A 17,407-nucleotide genomic window follows, 5' to 3' on the forward strand; every position below is an offset into this window, starting at 1 on the left:
TTCTTACTAAAGCAGATAAGTAAGAGTCAGACAGATGGCATGTCAGACACTGTGCTCACCATCCTGCAGGGCCCATGGTCTCTGCTCTCACGCGGGCTCTGTCAGTCTCCCTGAGGAGCTCCTCCACTGCACGCCTAGATGGATAAATAAAGAGGAAAAAACGTCAAACACTGTTCACGTGAAGGGGAGGGAAAATGAGAAGCCGAGGACAAAGATGGCGCAAATCCTCAAGGGGGAGCCAAGGGGAGAATAATCTAATTAAGTGAGAGAAAACGGAGTGATGCGGAAGAGAAAGTGAATCATCAGGAGCAAAAGGGGAACAGTGTCCTGGTTTGACACGAGCTGCTGAATCGGCACAATCCCAGCAGAGGAGACCCGCTGATCTACTTTTATACAGGACAGGGAGCTCATGGTGTGTGCCACCACGAAGGCATGCTTTCCATACAATCACAAGCTCGTCTAACAACACAATAAATGAGCATCTTTTTTTTTTACCGACGGAGCGTTGTTACAGATTTAGAGGAAACCTGCGTTCACCAGTGCGCAAATACCAAGTGAGGACAAATATTAACACGCTACATACTTTTCCAGCTCATTGTCTTCTGCCATCGCGATCACACGCAAACTTAATTGCGGTAAAATCGATGGATGGTCGTTAATTAACCCAACATCGCTTGTTTACCTCCTCGCGAGGTCCTCCGACCGAGGACCCCGATGATTTTTGGTGCCCTGAATAATGCCCGATCATTTTTAGCTTCACCTTCCACCCGTTTCTCTTTTTATGTTTTCTACCATCTCCCAAATAACTTTCTTGGTCAGTAACCGACTAAATCGTTATAATAAAAAAAAAGAAATCATGATATTTCAGTATGGGCTCATTTTATCACACAGTTAACAAAATGTACCCGTTTAGGAAAACGAAAGCGATGCCGTAGTGGTTATTTTTAATTCCCCATTTTACGGTAAACTGGTATAAAGCTGCTGTGTGCATCAAAAATATTAGCTTAACTTGAGAAGTTGGCAGTGTTTTTGTCGTCATTATTTCTGACCATCAACCGACCTAAATTCTGGTGAGGTTTCTTTATTTCATTGCACTGCTTGGTGAATGTTATACGTCATGGGAAAGGGGTTTTTTGTGCTAATTAACTATTAACATCTCTCAAAACTTGTTGAGAAAGGGAGACACTGTCATCTTTAAAAGCGGCATTTATCCAAAACTGAAAGCTGTAATATTAAGTTTCACTTATTATTTAAAATAAAACTAAGTCATGTTAATAAGTTTTAATCTCACGCCCCCTTTAAGCCTTTATAACAGTAGTCTACAATGTAACCAGTAATCTTCAAAAAGAATAACTTACAGTATGAATACTTTTATTTATTTACGTTTTTATGTTTGTTCCATGTATTTATTTATTTATTTATTTATTTATTTATTTATGTATATGTAGTTACTTATAAATCTTGCATATATATATATATATATATATATATATATATATATATATATATTAGTTATATATATATATATATATAGTTATATATATATATATATAGTTATATGTGTTTATTCGTGTATCGATTTACCTATGTTTGTCTGCGTTACAAATGTATACAGTTATCTATTTATTTTGATGTGTTTGCTGACTTATTAGAATTTATTTTATACATAAATATGTTTAAACACATTTTGTTTTCTTATTTATTTATTTGTCTATTTGTTTTTTAATTATGTATTTACGAAAAGGCGGTCTTAAAGCCAACCCCTAGCTCTCCTCTGGATTGACAACCGTATGCCCCGCCCACTCGGTTTTGACGGACAGCAGTGGGCGGGGTCAGCGCTGCCAAAGGCACGGGGGCGTTTTCGTGCGGGTTTTGCGGAACGGTCCGTTGCGGTGGATGCGTGATTGAGGTCCCGCGGCTAATAATCACCCCCCTTTTTGGGGCCGGAGTGCACGGCGCGGAGGAGCCGCCGGAAAAGGTAACGTCACATCACATCTGCCTGCGCGAGCGGTGTCAGTGTGTGGCTGGCTTTGCTTTCTATGCTGCTGTCGCCTCATCGGTCCCAGGTTTTTCCGCTTGTGGGGAGGGTGGGATGGAGTCAGACAGATGGGGGGCAATGATTAAAAAAAAATTCTGATATATGTAAGTGTGTCGGGCTTGCGTATTTGATCATGACACTGCAGTGGGAGCGCTCCCAAGGTAGATCAGGTCTATGCCAGAAAAAAATTATTGTACATGTAAATTAAATCAGTGTCATTTTTTTGTTATCTTTGTGTGTCTGGGTGGTGTGGAGGGGGGTGGTTTAAGAAAAAAAGGCAGCCTATTGCAACAGACCTTGCAGAACAGCAGCAGCAGCAGGCCTGTTCCTGCAAGTGGCTACCAGAGCCTTTTTTTTTAAGATAAGAGAGATGGGGTTTTATGAAAATGTAGGCTAAGCCGAGAGGACCTGAGATTTTAAATCTGTGGCCTAAAACATCATTTCATCTTCTTTGAAAATGTAATTCCTGCACACTGGACTGTCGTGTCCTGTAAGATTAGATTGTCATTTCGAACAATAACCAGAGAGACAAGAGTGTTATTTACTGAAATGGAAAGCAGTGCAATGACAATAACAGCCCGGCCTTGGACTCTCATACACACATGTACACACACACTGTGTGGTGGGATTAAAAGAGATATTCTACAAGCATTTGCCAGTCTTCATATTGCTTGTATAAAGGAATCCGTTGCAACAGCTCTGTTTAAAACACATTTAAGTGCTTTTCACTGCTCTGAAGTGCCGTCACAGTAAAAACATGAAGACTTTACTTATTGATAAAGACCATTCACAGGTACCTAAAAACGCCCTTGTGCTCGACGTGCGTGTTTGCTTTTGGTTGTGTAGACTTACGCTCGCATGTCTACGCGTATATGTGTGTTTATATGTGTGTTTGTTTGTGTGTGTGTGTGATGTGGTGATGTCACAGCTTTGTTATAGAAACAGAGAAGCCTTGTGTCCTCATGATTAATTCATGTCCAGCTGCGGGATAGAGACAGAAGCAGCCAGTCACACGCAGACAAGAGGAGCACGTACTTAAAGGAGGCTGAAATAAGTAACTACCGGTGGGGTGGCCAAGGAGACAGGAGGGACAGGTTGTCACAAGGAAAAAAAAAAAGACCCAGACGAGATGAAAAGAGCAGAAAAAAAAACGACTCAAGGGGACTCTCATCATCATCGTCTGCGCTGTCTGACAAGCTTTCAGGCTGTACCGAGGAGGAGCAGAGCATCCTGCTGAGTGGAGTGCATCTGTTGTGTGGCTCCTCTGCATCCTTCTCTGGCTACACTCTGAATGTCAAGCCCCACTGAGCAGAACGGGATCCAGGTCGTCATGGAGACAGGAGCAGACCCTCGCTGGAACAGAGGCAGGTAGTCACTGTATCTTGGCTGGCCCGCTGAGCGTAGAGGCACGCCCTCTGCTGTCGGCTGATAGCATCTGGCCCCTTGGAGGCTGGGCTAATAGAAGGGCCGAGGGGGTCTGAGGGGCTTTGGATGTGAAGCGCTGTGGAAATGATCAGCGCACACTGTGGTGCATTAGCTCTGGGGACACGCTCTGCTCGCTGGAGTGCTATATTTCAAGACTTTGCTTTGGGCGTGTTCTCTTTCCGTTGTAGAGGAGACTGAGTTCATCTACTGTACCCAGCCTGAACCAAAAATATCAAGCGTTTTCCTTGGCTTCGCCCCCCTTCCTTTCATCCTCTCTTCCATTCCATATTCTTATTCTTCCCTTGTACCTGTTTTCACATCCCATTGATCTCTTCTTCTTTTTCTTCTTCCACCTGTCTACACTCCCTTCCGTATCTTGTCGGCATCACTTTCCTTTTCTGTTGCTTTCCCAAGCTCACTTTCTCTGATCTGTGCCCTCTTTCTGCCTCAATCCCAGATAATTCCCTCTCTGTGGAATTGGAAGATTGGAGCAGGCGAGAGCAAAAGAGAGATTATACTGCCAGATTAGTGGACAGAAGCAGCAATACATAATCTCAGCAGTGACATAAACGTGCACACACACACACACGCGGTGTCATCCTCAGTCTCATGCAAACACGTGGGCACACGTGCACAAAGTATTTGCCACATGAATAAATGCCCAACACTTGTTGTCTTGTTTTTTTTTCTGAAACAGCTGTTTAACTCTCTTGTTTTGGCCTCTGACCCACAGGGTGATGTGCCATCAGCCACTGGGGGGCATTTGTCCTCTCCGCCACCTGTTCAGCCTCTGAAGCTTATGGGATAGGAGTGTGTGCGCCCCTTCCCAACCGCTCTGCATCCCAGCTGGACTCAGTCGTGCCAAAGCTGAATTGCGTTGAAGGAGAAGACATGGGCAGCCCGGGCTCCGAGGTGGGTCTGGCTGGGTCCGTGGAGCCAGCTCTGGAGGCTCTGTGTCCCGAGTGTGGCCAGATCCACCGCAGCTGGGAAAACCACCTTTACAACTACCGTCTGGAAGTGGACGACGATCTGGTGTGCCACATCTGCCTGCAACCGCTGGTGCAGCCTCTCGATACGCCATGCGGACACACCTTCTGCGCCCGCTGCCTGCGTAGCTTCCTCCAGGAGAGGGACTTCTGCCCTCTGGACAGGACCCGGCTGCAGCTGCAGGCATGCCGCAGGTCCAGCATCCTGGTGCACAAGCTGCTGGACAAGCTGTCTGTGTCCTGCCCTTTGACCCCTGTCTGCTCCCTCAGCATGCCTCGCTGTGACCTGGAGGCGCACCTTAAACACAGGTAATAAAGCTTTTATGCAGACAGATGAATGCATGAGATCATTATGACACCGTGCATGCAGTCAGGATTTCATGAGCTTAGCTTCTCAGCTAACAAAGCCACCAGGCGATCGGTTGAACATCCTTTAGTAATAACCACAAGCAGCATTCAGGGCCAATCCGTCCTTGTGATTGGCTTGTTTTTCAGCTGAACCAGTGGAGATATCACAAATCAGAGTCCGCATCACATAGACTTACCCACCATTCTTAACCTTAAAGGTCTCCCCCATCCCGTGCACACGCTTTGGCTTTTGGCCCGTTTGGACCAGGTGCTGTGAGACCCTGCAGGGATTATTGGGCTGTAGGTCATGTGACGGGGGATTAGTGATTCCCTTTCGACAGTCATGGGTTGGCTGACCAGGAGCCTTCGTGTTCTCATTCTGCAACCATGCTGAGCAACTTCAACACCAGAGATCTTTTCAACCACTTCTTCTGTGAGACAGCCAAGGGCAACCCCGGCCTGTGGTGAGTCGAACGCAGTGGGGTGTGAGGTCAGCGTGACTCAGAATGACAAAAAGACATTATTTACTCGCTGGTTTCCACTGTTTTTGTTATTTCAGTCTGTATCTCGGTTTGCTTTGCCTCTTACTCTCTCTGTCCTGCTTCCTCTGTTGCCATGTCTTGCACTGAAGTGCACGATTACGTGTGCATGCATCGGTGTCAGGCTGTCATTGCTGCTTCAAGGATGTAATTCGTGCAGTATGTGATGATGTGTTTGTGCCTGGTTAAGGCATTAAAACCAGTGCTCTTGATCTTTAAGCAGACTCCTTTCTAGTTGAATTTTGACGTTGGTTTGTTGACTGGTTTTTCACTGTCCTCCTAACACCTCGATTAAGTTGAGGAGATTTTCCTTAACAAGATCAGGGTAACAGACTATCACTTACAGTCCTTTAAAAGCTTTTCTGAGTCAGCTGTTTTTCTATAAAAGAATCCCTTTTAAAGAAACGCTGTGTAGCAAAGTGCCAGCCGGTGAAGCCGAAAGTCAACAAGATAACGGTAAATGGTCAAATGTTGCGTAACAACACCAGTTGTCGTCTTCTAGTGAGGCTGTAAGGGCAAAATCTCTTGAGTGTATCCCCTTTAAACATTTATTCTTAAAAGTATCTGCATCCCGGTCTTACCTCAGGAAATAATACACGCGTAAGGTTGTGTTGACAAGATAAGGAAAGATGGTCTAACAGATCACACAAGGTCACCACGAGGACTAACGCGACATTCTTTAGCAAAGCTTAAATCTCGGCCTCATGCGAACTCACCGCTCCCCTGCAGACTTCGGTTTAAGATAGCAGCCAACAGCCTGCCGTTGTGTTTGTGTGACTTTAAAAGTCAACATTGTTTTTGTTGAAGATTAGGGATCAGACATTAGATTCAAAGAGGAGGACACGGTGTTCCACGATGATTACGGTGGGCTGCTTCATTTTGTTGCCCGTGTACGTGTGAGGAATGAACTTTCACTGTCCCTGGGAAAAAAACAAAGGAACCAAATGACTACATCTATGTGAGCAGAAGTCTTTGTTTTTAGCATTTACCAGTTTTCCTGTCAAAATTATTTGTTCTTTGCAAAAACGAAAGATTAGACAAGGAAGGAAATTCATTAAAGAAAACAAAATTACTCTGTGTCACAAGGGATTAAACACCTGTCACCTCTAAGCTACCACTTACAGTAATAAAGGAAATTAAGGCTGACACCATACTGACCCTTTGAGGGAGTCGTTGTGCGTTTATTTTTAAATTGTTTCTAAGTGAAGTGTTTCTATTTTTGTAGGCGAAGAAGGGACACGTCGTCCTGTGTTTCTTTTTTAAGGAAACATTTTATAATTAACTTGTAGCTCATTATGTGATCTCAGAGCTATTTATACAACAAATCAGCAGTTTTCTCTGTTTTCAGCTTCTCAGATGTGAGTACTTGCTAGCCTTTGCCTTTGGGAATTTGGGAAAGACGTCTTTTTTCGCTGTTTTATGGCTTTGAAGTGCTTCCTAGCATAGAATTCCCATTCTTCCCAGAGCTTTAAGATCTTCATGTTGCTTGAAAAATTAGATGATGTTATTAATTCAAGCCAGTTTGAAGGGTCAAGGCTAATTTACAACTGAAAATCACAACCACAAAAACAGACTTTTTCTTTTTTTGCTTCTCTTTCCTGGGATTTTATCCTTGTAAAGCCTGAACCAGGACAAAATCGCCAGAAAATTTAAATTTTTAGTGTTTATTCAACCTTCTAACAAATTTTTAAAATCAAAAACCTTAAATATGAATTTGCATAGTAGTTAGGGTTAAAAAAAAAACCTCACTATTGCACTATTCAAAGTGTCAGCATGTTTCTGGAGCTTCACTTGTGCTTCACTGATTTAATTTTGGAATTTTAGAAAGAACCTGTTAACTAAAGTCATTGTAAACTTCAGCAGTGTAAGAAAACAAATCTCTCAAGTTTTCTTCGCTTGTGAGCGAGCACCGCATCAAATTAACTGAGCTTGGTTTTCTTTACATGTCGGATGGGGTGATACGCTGACACCTGTTGCTTGATGAAAGGTGTCCAGGGATGCAGAGTCAGCAGACAAATGGGGACGGTCCACGATGCGAGAGCGGGGATGAGCGAGCAATGGTGACCAGCCCTCCCAGGTCACCGCATACACCACAGACAGACCTGAGGGACCGCACGCCGTCACCGCCCTCTGGACCCAATAACAGCTGCGGTAATGGGCCTGTGTGGACAGATGATGCCGGCCTTGACAACCCAGCCTTTGAGGAAAGCACCGAAGAAGACAGTAAGTTGATCTATCGGCCTTGGATTGTCAGTAAAGTTAATAATATAGCTGTCATCCATCTCTTCGTGTCCTTCTGCCTGTAGGTGTAGTAGGGTTGGAGTGTGTGGTCCCCAGGGTGAAGCGGCCCCTCAGTAATCCCTGTATCCATCTCCTGCGCTCCGTTAGCTCCACCTCCTCTGGCTGGGACTGCCCTGAATCCCCGCCTCTGTCTGCTGAGGAGGGTATGACATCATCTGTTCCTTTCACTGAGGATCTTCTCAAAGGGACCTTGGATAATGAAATACCTTACTTCCTTGCGAGCTGTAGTCTTATACAAAAAATGGATAATCACATCCAGTCAGCTTTGTACTAAAGGTTGGAAAGATGTGGAAATTACTTTCTTAAGTGAAGCTTTTTTTTGATAATGTCACTGGTGTCTCCTCTAGGCTGTGTGAAGCTCCCCTCCCTTCCTGAAGGAGAGATAACTGCCATAGAGGTCCACCGTGCAAACCCATATGTAGAGCTGGGAATCAGCATTGTTGGTGGAAATGAGACGCCTCTCATCAACATCGTGATTCAGGAAGTTTACCGAGACGGGGTCATTGCAAGGGACGGGAGGCTGCTGGCCGGGGATCAGATACTCCAGGTGAGAGATCAGTTTCAGGTGTAAATTTTCAGTGTTTTCAGAGAGTGTTTGGAAGATTTGTTGAAGACAAGAGCTTAATAAACATTTTATTAGGAGTCTGTGGGAGATGTGCTGCAGATAGTGCAGCGCTGAGAATATTGTAAACAGTGGAGTAGGGCACATTGTTCTGGATATGCTGTGTGACTGCAACATTTCTAAATTATCCTGACTATCAGTTTCGACATTGTGTTTTGGGGAAAAAGATCTATGTATATATTTTTGGATAGTTTAGAGCTTCACTTAGAAATTAGCCAGTTGTTTTCTCTCAGCACCACATTTACTTTCGTCTTAGTCAACTTTCTATTTTTGGTCTACTATTAAAAGCTCCTCTAATCAATAGTCTTCTGTTAATGGTAATCAGATGAGTACTTGTAGTTGAAAGGGATCACCCTTAGTGAGCAGTTCACTAATATTCAAGATCTGTAGATGTTAGCACCCTTTGGCACACTGTTGTGGTTTCACGGTTCTATTTACAGTCCATTTCCCTGAGAAAGCTCGAGAGCAGACAGTTACCTTTCAGACAGGGGAAGCTATAAATGCTGTATTTCTTTCTCAGTTGTTTTTGGTGTTGACCAAAACAGAGCTAAAAGAAAATGAGTGTGCGACTTAAATGCGTCAGATAGCTAAGAATCTGGTCATGTTTCAAAGCTAGCTTGCTCATCTAGTTTTTATTTTCCATTCCTCTCCACTCCAAGGTGAACAATGTGGACATCAGTAACGTGCCACACAGTTTTGCTCGCTCCACCCTGGCCCGCCCCTGCACCACCCTGCAGCTGACTGTACTCCGGGAGCGTCGCTGTGCCTCCCGGGCACCTCCCTCCTCTTCCTCCTCCACCCCAGCAGTCCCCCATGCCCCCTGCTCCACTCCCGAAGTCACCCCACCCAGCCCAGCCACTCTGAGAATCACCCTGCATAAGCGAGACTCCACAGAGCAGCTTGGAATCAAGCTGGTACGGCGAACGGATGAGTCAGGGGTGTTTGTGTTAGATCTCCTGGAGGGAGGTCTGGCTGCCAAGGATGGCAGACTGCGGAGTAACGACCGCGTGCTGGCAGTCAATGAACAGGACTTGCGACACGGCACCCCAGAGCAAGCTGCTCAGATCATACAGGTGCAGTTTGTTCATTTGGGTCTACAATCCTGGATTTCCCTTTTGGTTTTACAGACAGGGGCTGAAAAATAATTTTGCTACTTCAGATTTGTCTCTAAAGCACAGATTCTGCCCTTTCAGGCCAGTGGAGAACGAGTCCACCTGCTGATTGGCCGACCCAGCAAACCAACTCCACCGCCGCCGCCAAAATCAAGCTCCACCAGAGACCTTTACTGCCTTGATCACTTCCTGCCTAACCACAGCTCTACCCCGAGTCCTGTGGCCATACACCTGTCCCGCACCAGCACCCACAGAGTGAGGACATGACTTGCCCTTTTTGTTTCACCTTTACTTCGTTATAAAATTAGATTTTATGAGATCAAAATCTAAACTGAGGTTTAAAAGTAATACAATAAAAAGAGTATACTTTTTTTTTTTTTTTGCCGTATTGAAATCAAGCCTGTGTTTCGATTGCTCCCAGGACCTGTCCCAGTGTGTGACCTGTAAGGAGAAACACATCACTGTGAAGAAGGAACCACACGAGTCTCTGGGCATGACTGTTGCAGGAGGGCGGGGCAGCAAGAGTGGGGAGCTGCCGATCTTTGTGACGAGCGTCCAACCGCACGGCTGCTTGTCGAGGGATGGGCGAATCAAAAGAGGTGAACGCTTCCTCTGGACCGATTGAGCCACAACCCAAACATCACATCAGAAAACCACTGCATCTTCTCGCTTCCTCTCTCAGGTGATGTGCTGCTGAGCATCAACGGGCAGGATTTGACCTACCTGAGCCACAGTGAGGCCGTGGGCACCTTGAAGGCCAGCGCTGCGTCGCCCTCGGTCCAGCTGCGAGTGCTCGAGGTCAGCATGGTGGAAGAGCAGGACCATGATGAGCTGCTGCCTCACACTCACGACAGTGACTTTGATGCCAACTGGTCCCCCTCGTGGGTCATGTGGCTGGGCCTGCCCAGGTGAGCACACAGAGGAAATACAATATAGTTCTGGATGTGTGATTGTGTTTTGTGATATGGTGGTGTTGTCAGCAGCTTCAAACAGGACATTATACAAGAAAGAAAAGCTTGTATCTTCATTAAATGTCATGTTTTTCTTGTTTTTATCTTAACTAATTATATATTAACTTTCTGATTTGTGGGCTTTGTGCTGATTGGTTGGTTATTTGTCACATTTTCCCATTTTTTACTATGTATTAAAAATATCAACATGAGCGTCCTGAATCTGTTCGTGGGATCATAATCAATCTATCTGTCTGTCCATCTGTCTGTCCAGCCCTCCTTCACTCTGCTCTCCACCCTCTCCTTGCAGCTACCTGCACAGTAGCCATGAGATTGTTCTGCGCAGGAGCCATCCTGGCAGCTGGGGATTTAGCATCGTCGGGGGATATGAGGAAAGCCATGGCAACCAGGCGTTCTTTATCAAGACCATCGTCCTCGGCACACCCGCATACTATGACGGCCGCCTCAAGTGAGTGATCAGTTGTGCTTTATATGATAATCTGTGGCTTACAAAAACAGGGGGGAGGGGAATAAATAAATAACTTTGTGTGATTTTTACTTCAGGCTTTAAGAAGAAATATGTGTATAATGATCATTATAATCCAGGCTGTCTGCTTGAGGCTTTTGAGGCTTCAGCAAGTACAGAGCAAAGGGTTAGTTCAAGCTCTGCTGTAATCCTGGCAGATCAGCTGAGCTCTGTGCCAGCCTAAATTGGACAGTGGCTCATCTGATACCTTTCATCCAATTGGTAAATCTCAGATAGGGCACTGTTTAAGCTGCTTTAGCCTGCCCAAAGTTGTTGCACAACTGCTGTCCACTTTGCAACCCATCACCACCCTGGCTCCTCCTTTTCACATTGTGTCTGACCTAATCAGTGTTTTCATACCTGATCTCCCTGTGAAATATAAATTACTACAGAAATAACTATTCTTTTGATTGTAGTGGTCCTGACTGAACTTATTTAACAATTGTAAAGGCTCAAAAGGCCCACATTTGTAGTGTGCGCTTATTTTTTATGCTAATATTTAGAGGCATAACTGTCTTATCTATTGTCATAATGCAGCTAGCAAGCAATAAAATAATTCAGTTCTGTAGCTCATCTGTCCATATATCAAAACGAATAACATCTATTGTAGGTTTTAAAAAGTTACAGTAGATATGTCTTCTCTCTGAGTATTTTCCTTCCTTTCTCTGTACCCTTTTTGTGTCAGTACTACAAAAAAATATTCAGAATAAAGGCTAATCTTTCCTCAGTGATTGAAGAATAAAGGTAGCGATATTTTTTTTCCTTTTGCCAAAAAGTCTTTTTGGGAGAAAAAAAGCAAACAATGAAATAATCCTAATAAGTATAATCTGTATGCCACAGAGCTTTGTTTTCTAAAACCTATTAAAAACACCTCCCCTAGCCACTCTGTTACACAAGGTTACATGTTACTAAAATACAGCTGCACAGCTTATTGTGGGAAATTCATAAGTGCCATTAAAGATGTTGGAGTTCAAATTGTACCCTGCAATTATTTTAATTGCAAATTAATACGCTGATGATCACAGTCATCTCAAAAGGCTCGTCTTCATGTATGTAGTGCTGTTTGAGCCCAAAGCTATCAGGTCCTGTTTCTAAGCCTATGATAACATGTCTCTCTTTGTCATCTCAGGTGTGGTGACATGATAGTGGCAGTCAACGGCCTGTCGACAGCAGGAATGAGCCACTCGGCCCTGGTGCCCATGCTGAAAGAGCAGCGCAGCCGGGTGGCGCTTACTGTAGTCTCCTGGCCTGGCAGCCTGGTATAGCTGGGCCAGATCATGAGCAGGCTGCGCACTCCATAGAGTCCACCCAGAATGTTCTATATTGGGAACGACCTTGGCCAAAGTGAACTGGTACGTGCTACTGTACATCGCTCCATATCGGGCTTAATCCAGGACCAAACGCATTCAGAACTACTGAAGACCCAGCAGGACCCAAGCCTGTCCTGACCAGGTGGGAACTGATCCAGATCGTGCCACGTCACGCGACAGACTGCACTCTCACACACACTGCTGTGATCATATGGTCATGTTGTCTTCACTCCCACAGGGAGAATAGTACTGCAACTGTTAACAGGCAATCTGTGCTGTAGTCACCTCACCAGGCAGTTGTAGAATCCAGGGCTATATTCAGGTGGATGCATCGATGCAGGTAGAGATTAAATATTTTTGAGGAGTAGTCTGCAATCTGCTGTGATCTAGGATAATGACACTTAATCAGTTTAATCGAGATGTTCTGCAAGACCAGTGCTGTATCCAGCTGAATGAGCCTCAGGCCTTATTAGAAACCTGCCGCACCCTTGGGGCTCAACTGCCCTTAGGCCTCATCACCATGATAAACCAGCTGCAATAGCAGCTGGAGTTTTATACATGTGTTTGAATGTGTGCTGTTTGTTTAATAAACACTTCCTGCAAAGGATTCATGACTCTACAGTGTCATTTTCTACGTTGTAAGCAAATGCTGAAAGCCATTTTGGCATATTACACCAACAGCTATAGAAGCATTGCTGCAGTAAGTGCATTGATGAGGCTTTTATTCAAACAAAAACAGAAATGTGATGTTTCATCATTAAAGAACACATCCAGATCTTAACGCAGCCTCAAGGTCTGTTATTCTCCAGAGTTGTGCTGTGTAGCTTTGCAGCAAGCTCGTTGGCCTCCGCTTGATTGGCTGCAGCTGCCGGTCCGGCCCGCTGTGCCATGGGCAGATTCTTTTTAGGATGCAGTTTCTGGAAGAGGAGTAAAGAACCAATGCTGTAACATATTCAAGGACAAAGTGGGGAAAAGCCATCACCCCAAATCCATTTTAAGGTCAATAGTACCTTAAGCTTTTTCTTTGCTGGGTCATGCACCACTCCATGTCGCCACAGGCTTTCCTAATTAACAGCAAAGCAATGAGAAAATAATTTAGTTTCTGGATTGGGGAAGAAAAAGAAAAAGCCCTGCCATATATAATGAAGGTTACAGGAAGTTGGTCATCACTGAAAACAATGTAGTCTGAGAAAAATCTCAGTTTGTCAACCACGTCATCACCATTGTTGGACAACACTGGCTTGAAAGTTATACATTTTATTCTATACACTGAAGTGCAGGTTCACCTTCATGGCAAAGCTCTTGTTACAGCCAGGAACAGCACAGCTGAAGGGCTTCTTCCCCTCATGGTCTCCCAGAACATGGCTCTCCAAGTTGAAGCGGCGAGTGAACTTTTTCTCACAACCTTCTTTGGGGCACGGAAACATTCTCTTTTCCCCGGAGTGGACGCGAAGCTCATGCAGGCGCAAGAACCAGAAGTTGCTGAACAGCTTGTTGCACTGTCCACACAGCACCTTGTCTGAGACCAGAGGAGTAGTTAGCGTTTTACAGCTGGCATGAGTCACATGGCATCAGTGCTTCCTAGAGTTTCATTTATACCTTTGTGTTCTTTTCTGTGCTTCAGATAATTTGACCAAGTTTTTCCCTGAAAAGGACACCCTTCAGTCTCACAAGGGTAGCCTGCCGCAGAAAGACGAAGGTTTTACTTGAGCACACGCTTTAAGAGAAATTCACTGCTCTGGTACCAACTTACCTTCATGTATTTTCTCATGATGCTTCAGTTTTTTAAGAGTGAGAAATTCTCTCGTGCATCCAGTCAAGGAACAACTTGAAAAGAAATAAGAGGTTAAATTTGAAATGGTCAAATACATGGAAAAAAACAAGTCCTTGCATCAGCCACTCACTGAAAAGGCAGACTCTCTTGGTGCTCACACTGATGAGCTTTCAGCTGGTTCCTCTTGTTAAATTCCTTTTCACAGCCCTGATGATCACACTGAAAAAGCAGCAGAATTAAACAAATATAACGAAATCACAGGACAACTTAAAAGAAAATAAGCCTAGCCATACTTGAAATCTCTTTTCCTGTTGCTGATGGACTCGGGCCATGTGGTTCTTCAGGCTGGCGTTCCTGACAAAGGCCTCGGAGCAACCGTCAGCCGGACACCTGGAGAGCAAAGAAGGTAACTGTTCAGAGCAATCAAGTCCTTTTTGTTTTGTTTTTTTTTAACCTAATGACTTGACATTTAGGCACAAACTGCTTGCTTACTTGTGTGGCTTTTCCCCACTGTGACTGAGCTCATGTCTGGTGAGTTGGTAGCGGGTGCAGAAGCTCTTGTCACAGCTCTCACAGGAGAATGGTTTCTAAGATTTAACATAAGGCCAGGGAGCACTTAGCAGCCATTCAATCCGCCGCATTCAATTCTCACATCAGCTATTTATTGTTTCATGCTTCTAGCATTTCTGAGCCACTTACCAATCCTGTGTGTTTGCAAAGGTGAGCATCAAGCCTCCACGGTTTACTGAATGTAGCTTTACAATCAAAAAATGAGCAAACATAAATTTTTTGACTTTGCAACCTCTCCCCCATCTTAAATAAGAGATGTCAGGTGTGGCCAAGGAGTAAACTTTTGTTTTCTGTTCGTCGGTGCAGGACACTGAGTGACCTACTTCCACCACATCTCGTGTATTTAATTTATATGATTGGAATGTACCAATTGAGGCAAAAGGGGGTGTCGTGCCTCAAAGAAATGATAAAATGTTAAGCATTCTGTACTCACCTACATTTACGGGTTACTTAATTTAGCATGTAAGATGCAAGAAAATGATTTAGACCCAATGATACTCAAACATTATAAAAGTCCAAGAGTCTTTCCTCTACAATGATTGATACAGGCTTTAAAAATGTCACCCGCAGTCCTTGCAGTAGGTTTCTCTATCAGCTGATCTGCTGTGTGGCACACAGCCCCAGAGAGAGGCGACTGCCTGTCTCCATTAATCACACACACACATTGAATTTACTCCACTAATCTTACTCTTATCAACCCTCCAATAAGGCTCTGTGATTGGTGTGATTTATGGTTGTCTGAAATATTTCTTCAGTGAGCTCCTTTGTAAGCAGCACACCTGAAACTAAATCAAATCACCTTTGAAAAGAAGACATTAGTGCAAATATATATATATATATATATATATATATATATATATATATATATATATATATATATATATATACACATGTATATGTACATATACATATATGTATATATGTACATATATACATATGTATATATATACATATGTATATACATATGTATTCAATAAAATTAGTCACACTTTAATTTTAAAAATATTTTTAACATATGAATTTCTCATTTTGGTGTTTTAAGTGTTAGCATTTGTAAAAACATGTAACTTAAGTCGTGTGTGTGTGTGTATGTATGTATGTATATATATATACAGTATTGCTAAATTCAATTCAATTTCTTTATTGTCCCACAAGGGGAAATTAGTTTAGCTGCAGGAGGATAAAAATAAACAGAACAATACTATAAAATAATAATAACAATAATAATGATAGAAAGTTCAAGGACAATTATTTGCCATTAAGGAGACAATACGCAGTAGGGATAAAAGAGACCTGGAGTCTTTTAGTCCTCCTCGGAGGTACTCTAAAACGGCGGCCGGAAGGCAACAACTCAAACTCACTGTGAAGTGGATGGTTCACACAATTAATAATAGAATGAGCCTTTCTAAGCACATTTCTATTGTAAATGGCCAAAAGTTCATCTTGCCAGCGCCCTGAAATTTTGCTAGCAGTCTTTACCGGAAGTCCCAACCAAATTATACAGCAGTATCCAAATAATATAGAGACACTATATCAACAAACTGTACTTAATAAACCCAGGATGTTTGATATTTTATAAATCCAGTGTTGCAATAGAACAAAAGTGTTCTTTCACACATTTTTAAGACTTAAATAAATTGAGCCCAAATTTTAAGGCTTTAAAAAAAATCATTCACTGACAATCCAGTGACATTATCTGCTTGTCTAAACATTACAGATCGCCCTGTGGGCCCATGCCGTGCTCTCATGTGAAACCTTTGACTGATTTTTGTGAATAAGGCCTATTGAGAGCCTGTTGGGCGTTACCTCAATGCCCTCCCACGCTTCAGGCAAGCATGCTGGGGTCAGTTGACACTGTTATCATGTCCCCCTCTTTTCTTCCGGCTCCTCCCCCGACTACCAACACCACCGCCACCTGTGCTGTCAGGGACGGAATCAATACAGCTGGCCCAATACCTACATGTATGGCCGTGCCTACACCTGTCTCTGATAACCACACAGACTCTCACCCCACCTATCACACCCACAGATACTGCATGTTTGACCTGCAGTGGGATTTTCTTGTGCTTTTGTAAGCCCTTCAGGCCTATCCCAAACACTCCGTCACACCCACACTTGCATCACATTCTCAGATATTAGTCTCACAATCTCCGAAGGTCTTTTTTTCCAACCAAGAACAGGGAGAATAAGAGGAATGATGAGGCCTCAGATGGGAATAAGATCACAATGAAAACCGCCAGTTCACCCATATGGCAAAAATACATATCCTTTGTTGGTTTTCACTGGAATTTCACATGGGCTCCTCACAGCACAGCAACTAAAGTAGCTAACTCAGTTATTTCAGAACTCTGGGCTAAAGCAGAAGGTTGAAGTAACTGTAGCTAACTTTCATATTTACATAAGATTTTTAAGCAAGTTTAATAATGTTACAGATAAGTAGAAAAAATAGTTACAAAAAATAAATAAATAAAGCTGCTGGAACATGAAATACCCCTAACATCAACGTTTCAGCGGCAATACAGTCTACTGCACGTGTAGTTGAATATTCTCTTATGAATCTTTTGTACATTTACTCAATCGCAATCATGAAAATGGAAGAACTCCTTAATTTTTCCTTAGCTACCTGTTTTTGATTTATTTATTTTTTGAGAAGCAGCATAGAGCACATGCAAGGAGGATCTACCCATCGCTGAATCTGTTAGGAAATACCCTGAATCATCAGGGTGAATCCAAATAAAAGCCAACAACACACAGAAAGGTGCCCTTTAAAAAAAAAAGACTGCAGTGCTACAAATAACTAAGTGTGCCCCGTGACTCAGGAGCTTGTAGAATCACAGTTAGCAGCAACAACTTCACGGCTTTTCTTCTGTATTACTTTATCCTGTCTCTCACGTCGCCATTGTGGA

The 17,407-nt window shown here is 43.5% G+C and overlaps 3 protein-coding genes across 6 annotated transcripts in view; 1 reads left to right on the forward strand and 2 right to left on the reverse strand.

Moving 5' to 3' along the window:
• LOC147321985 (uncharacterized) overlaps nucleotides 1-715 on the reverse strand; it is a 5,733-nt gene extending 5,018 nt beyond the window's left edge. Inside the window, exons 1-2 of the mRNA XM_086306237.1 lie at nucleotides 584-715; nucleotides 60-134 (exon numbers count right to left, since the gene is read on the reverse strand). Coding sequence (XP_086162363.1) covers nucleotides 60-134; nucleotides 584-609 — 101 coding nt within the window. The 5' untranslated portion in view covers nucleotides 610-715. The remainder of the gene's footprint in view (nucleotides 1-59; nucleotides 135-583) is intronic.
• Nucleotides 716-1,827: 1,112 nt separating this feature from the next.
• Nucleotides 1,828-12,781, forward strand: lnx2a (ligand of numb-protein X 2a). Of its 4 annotated transcripts, none has more exons than XM_086306238.1 (11): nucleotides 1,828-1,978; nucleotides 4,197-4,758; nucleotides 7,324-7,559; nucleotides 7,643-7,780; nucleotides 7,985-8,184; nucleotides 8,919-9,332; nucleotides 9,453-9,626; nucleotides 9,793-9,970; nucleotides 10,054-10,279; nucleotides 10,596-10,790; nucleotides 11,977-12,781. In XM_086306238.1, exons 2-11 carry the CDS (start codon nucleotides 4,355-4,357, stop codon nucleotides 12,110-12,112), a joined length of 2,301 nt encoding a protein of 766 aa, XP_086162364.1. In that variant the 5' UTR covers nucleotides 1,828-1,978; nucleotides 4,197-4,354; the 3' UTR covers nucleotides 12,113-12,781. The 4 variants fall into 4 exon arrangements, with proteins under 4 accessions (XP_086162364.1, XP_086162366.1, XP_086162365.1 ...); XM_086306240.1 differs by having other exon boundaries at nucleotides 10,632-10,790; nucleotides 11,977-12,780; XM_086306239.1 differs by lacking the exon at nucleotides 1,828-1,978 and adding an exon at nucleotides 2,182-3,406.
• Nucleotides 12,782-12,862: 81 nt separating this feature from the next.
• On the reverse strand, nucleotides 12,863-14,837 carry gtf3ab (general transcription factor IIIA, b). The gene is made up of 9 exons (XM_086306242.1): nucleotides 14,631-14,837; nucleotides 14,424-14,518; nucleotides 14,225-14,321; nucleotides 14,062-14,150; nucleotides 13,911-13,984; nucleotides 13,757-13,837; nucleotides 13,444-13,676; nucleotides 13,168-13,221; nucleotides 12,863-13,074 (listed from the first exon to the last, which is right to left on the reverse strand). The coding sequence occupies exons 1-9, from the start codon at nucleotides 14,742-14,744 to the stop codon at nucleotides 12,946-12,948; spliced, it is 966 nt and encodes a 321-aa protein (XP_086162368.1). The 5' UTR covers nucleotides 14,745-14,837; the 3' UTR covers nucleotides 12,863-12,945.
• Between the last annotated feature and the right edge of the window lie 2,570 nt (nucleotides 14,838-17,407).

Source organism: Aulonocara sp. 'chitande type north' Nkhata Bay, linkage group LG9 (genome assembly GCF_057382095.1).
Source record: "Aulonocara sp. 'chitande type north' Nkhata Bay isolate Kocher_YH1m ecotype deep benthic linkage group LG9, A_spYH_male_GT1.1, whole genome shotgun sequence".
In the NCBI taxonomy this organism is placed as follows: domain Eukaryota; kingdom Metazoa; phylum Chordata; class Actinopteri; order Cichliformes; family Cichlidae; genus Aulonocara; species Aulonocara sp. 'chitande type north' Nkhata Bay.